Genomic DNA, 3,497 nt, shown 5'->3' on the forward strand with positions numbered 1-3,497 from the left:
TTTTGTGAAAGAAACAATGTTCTAACTTGAGGCAATAATCTCTGCAGTATAATAGCCCAAAAGGTCTCCTCTTTCCTAACAATAACAACAACAAAACAAACTTTTTGTAAACAAAAAACTAAAAAAGGCAATACCCATGCTGAGAAAAATTCACGTACCACCCAGGGACAAAGCACAGTCAACTTTCAAATTAGAATATTTTCTCCTATGACAAGTTCACTGAAACAAAAATAATGAGATAAAGTAGAAGCAAAGTATACTGAGAAGATTAGCAGACTTTACATCATGATTGAATTTAGTCTAGATGTTTTTATTAAAAAAGATATACAACTGTAAATAAAGCAATAAGTACTCTGAGCTATACTTTCCCATCCAAACAATACATATTAACAATCCGTTATGTGCAGGACTGGTTGTGCAACAGTAAAGAAATCCTTTGCCAAGGAAGCATAATGTGTAGTGTTTACAGATGCAAAGTAGGTTATACTTAGAGGTCATTATGGAAATTTCCATCTCAGGCAGTAAAGGAGATACATTCTTGCTCAAGGAAGACTGGAAAGATGGGAAGAGAAAACATTGTCTGATTCATGCTTCCAATGGCAAGTGGCAGATAAGACATCCCCAATGACACTATGTCACCCTAATGTTCCCTGATTTGATCATCTGCAGACCAGTCTTCTATTTCCAGAGGGGGAAAACGTTGAAAATGATAAAGAAAAAAAACCTAAAGATAATAAATTTTTCTTAATGCTATTAATAAATGGGAACATGAAGGAAATGAAACTGTGCAAATGGTAAAGAGAGAAGGCTTTCTCTACAAAAAATGGAAACAAATTGAGAGAAGATTATGATTTCCTTTCACATGGTGAAAAAGAAATGACTCAATAAAATCATTATAATTAAAAACAGAATCTTCTTGCTCTGTGACTAACTACACAGAGAGATATTGTTTCTAATCAAAACAATCCCCTACTCAGAGTTTTTCTCAGAGCAATTTTCACATCTTTATTTCTCAAGCTGTAGATTAAGGGATTCATCATGGCAACCACATTGGTGTAAAAGAGAGAAGAGATTTTTCTCTCATCCATAGACCCAGCAGAAGATGGTCTGAGATACATAAATGTACATGATCCAAAGAACAGAGAAACAGCAATTACGTGAGAACTGCAGGTGCTGAAGGCTTTGGACCTGCCCTCCTTCGAGGCGATGTGGAGGATGTTGGAGAAAATGAGAACATAAGAGACAAAGATGATGGGACTGGGCACAATGACATTGAAACCCGCCACAATGAAAACTACCAGCTCATTGACGTAGGTACTTGTGCAGGAGAGCTGGAGAAGAGGGTGGATGTCACAGAAATAATGGTTGATGGTGTTAGCATCACAGAAGGTCAGTCTCAGCATGCATCCAGTGTGGGCCGTGGCACCAGAAAATGCCATCAAGTATGAAGCAAGCATAAGGCTGGAACACACTTTAGGAGACATGACAATATTATACAAAAGTGGGTTACAGATGGCCACATAGCGATCATAGGCCATTGATGTCAGCACATAGATTTCAGAAATGACAAAAAAGCAGAAAAAGTAGAGCTGGGTCACGCACCCCATGTAAGAAATAATATTCTTCTTTGATATGAAGTTAATCAGCATTTTGGGTGTAAACACAGAAGAATAACAGAGGTCTGTGAAGGACAAGTTAAAGAGAAAATAGTACATGGGGGTGTGTAGATGTGAATTTAGCACAATTAGGACTAATAAGCCCAAATTTCCCAACACAGTGACCATACACATTCCTAGGAACAGGAAGAACAGGGGGAGTTGGAGATCTGGTTGGTCTGTTAATCCCAAAAGAATGAATTTGGTTACAAAAGTGCCATTTCCAGGAAGCATTCTTCTCTAAGGGAGTCTGTGGACACAGGAGAAAAGTGTTTCATTAGAGAACAACTCAGCTCTTCCCACAGTGTCTCATCCTACAAAGAGTATATACACTGCGAATGCCTGACACTGTCCTAACCTGGTCCCATAGAATCTGCCTTTACCATTATCGTGATGTAGAGTGATGTGGACTTGCCCTTTATTAGAGCTTTTATAAGCTAAATATAGCAAAGGACATCACAAATCTAGCCTCCAGCATTGTGGCCAGGGCTGACATATGCAAAGGTACCTGCTGGAAAAACCAAGGGAGAAGAGGCATGGATCAGGACAATTGTTCTACTCTCATCTCTACATTTCCTCATTCACTTGAACTCTTCCATCACCAGTAAAATTAGAGGTAGTGATACTTGCAACCTGGTGCTCTCCTCTAAAGCAGATTAGACCTGATGTGCTAGGAACCAAGAGCACTCTTTCTAATCCAAGATGAGAGGACTGGAATCTATAAGACATTAAGTTATTCCCCATATCTCAGAATAAAAGCCATAAAGGTAGGGATTTCCCTGGTGGCGCAGTGGTTAGAAATCTGCCTGCCAATGCAGCAGACCCGGGTTCAATCCCCGGTCCGGGAAGATCCCACATGCCGCAGAGCAACTAACACTATGCTCCACAACTACTGAGCCTGCACTGTACAGCCCATGAGCCACAACTACTGAGGCTGCCTGCCACAACTACTGAGGCCTGCGAGCCTAAAGCCTGTGCTTCACGAGAGAAGCTACCAGATTGAGAAGCCTGCACACTGCAAGGAAGAGTAGCCCCTGCTTGCCACTACTAGAGAAAGCACACGTGCAGCAAAAAAGACCCAATGCAGCCTAAAATGGATAAGTAAATACATAAATAATAGTCTTTAAAAAAAAGCCATAAAGGTAGAAGAGTGAGAGTTCTATTACTAAAGGAAACTTCCTGACTGATATATCCTTTGAGCCCCCTAATATCTCTAAACATTCTCTGATCCCTCTCCAACAGATTCTCCCACCAGTTTCACTTGAGTCTCCAAACTGCACAAAATGAGAAAGAATAGGCATCTATTAAGTCCCTGGATTTTCATCTCAAACCAAGGAACAGAGGATAGTAAACTGAATTCAGATACTCACCCTACTTTGATCAGAAAACTTCAGGCCTGGCTCCCTTATCCTAGGTCTTTATTCTGTTGGTACTGGAAATGTAATTTCAGGTTCTTGATGCTTGATTCCTTTGATTTTAAGAAAAGATGACCTAGACTTTAATTCACCTATGCCCTGGAAATCTTTCTGAAATACTATAATTTCCAATTATTTTCAGTCATTTCAAGCAGCAGAGGAAAATACAGCCTTTTATTATCACACTTGCTACTTGATTAGACACAGAAGATTTAATAGGAGTGTAATGATGTAATTGGATAAAAATAAACTAGAAGTTTGTTCAGTCTCTTCCCAGGGTATAGATTATATGTTTAAAGGGAAATAAAGCGATTATATATCCCAGTTCATGATCTGTCTTTAGTTCCTTATGGACTCACTATTTTACTCATTTGCACTTTACTCTAGGGATTGTATATCTCTCAGGTAGATCTGAAGTAAATTCCCA

The 3,497-nt window shown here is 39.3% G+C and overlaps 1 protein-coding gene across 1 annotated transcript; it reads right to left on the reverse strand.

Annotated features, from left to right (window-relative positions):
• Positions 1-956: 956 nt before the first annotated feature.
• Positions 957-1,889, reverse strand: LOC130861135 (olfactory receptor 8B3-like). The gene has a single exon (XM_057749720.1). The coding sequence runs from the start codon at positions 1,887-1,889 to the stop codon at positions 957-959; it is 933 nt and encodes a 310-aa protein (XP_057605703.1).
• Between the last annotated feature and the right edge of the window lie 1,608 nt (positions 1,890-3,497).

This window comes from Hippopotamus amphibius, chromosome 9 (assembly GCF_030028045.1).
Source record: "Hippopotamus amphibius kiboko isolate mHipAmp2 chromosome 9, mHipAmp2.hap2, whole genome shotgun sequence".
Classification (NCBI taxonomy): Eukaryota; Metazoa; Chordata; class Mammalia; order Artiodactyla; family Hippopotamidae; genus Hippopotamus; species Hippopotamus amphibius.

Bases quoted from the DNA above. Each gene is read 5' to 3' on its own strand.
- LOC130861135 (XM_057749720.1), bottom strand. From the start codon at position 1,889: ATGCTTCCTGGAAATGGCACTTTTGTAACCAAATTCATTCTTTTGGGA.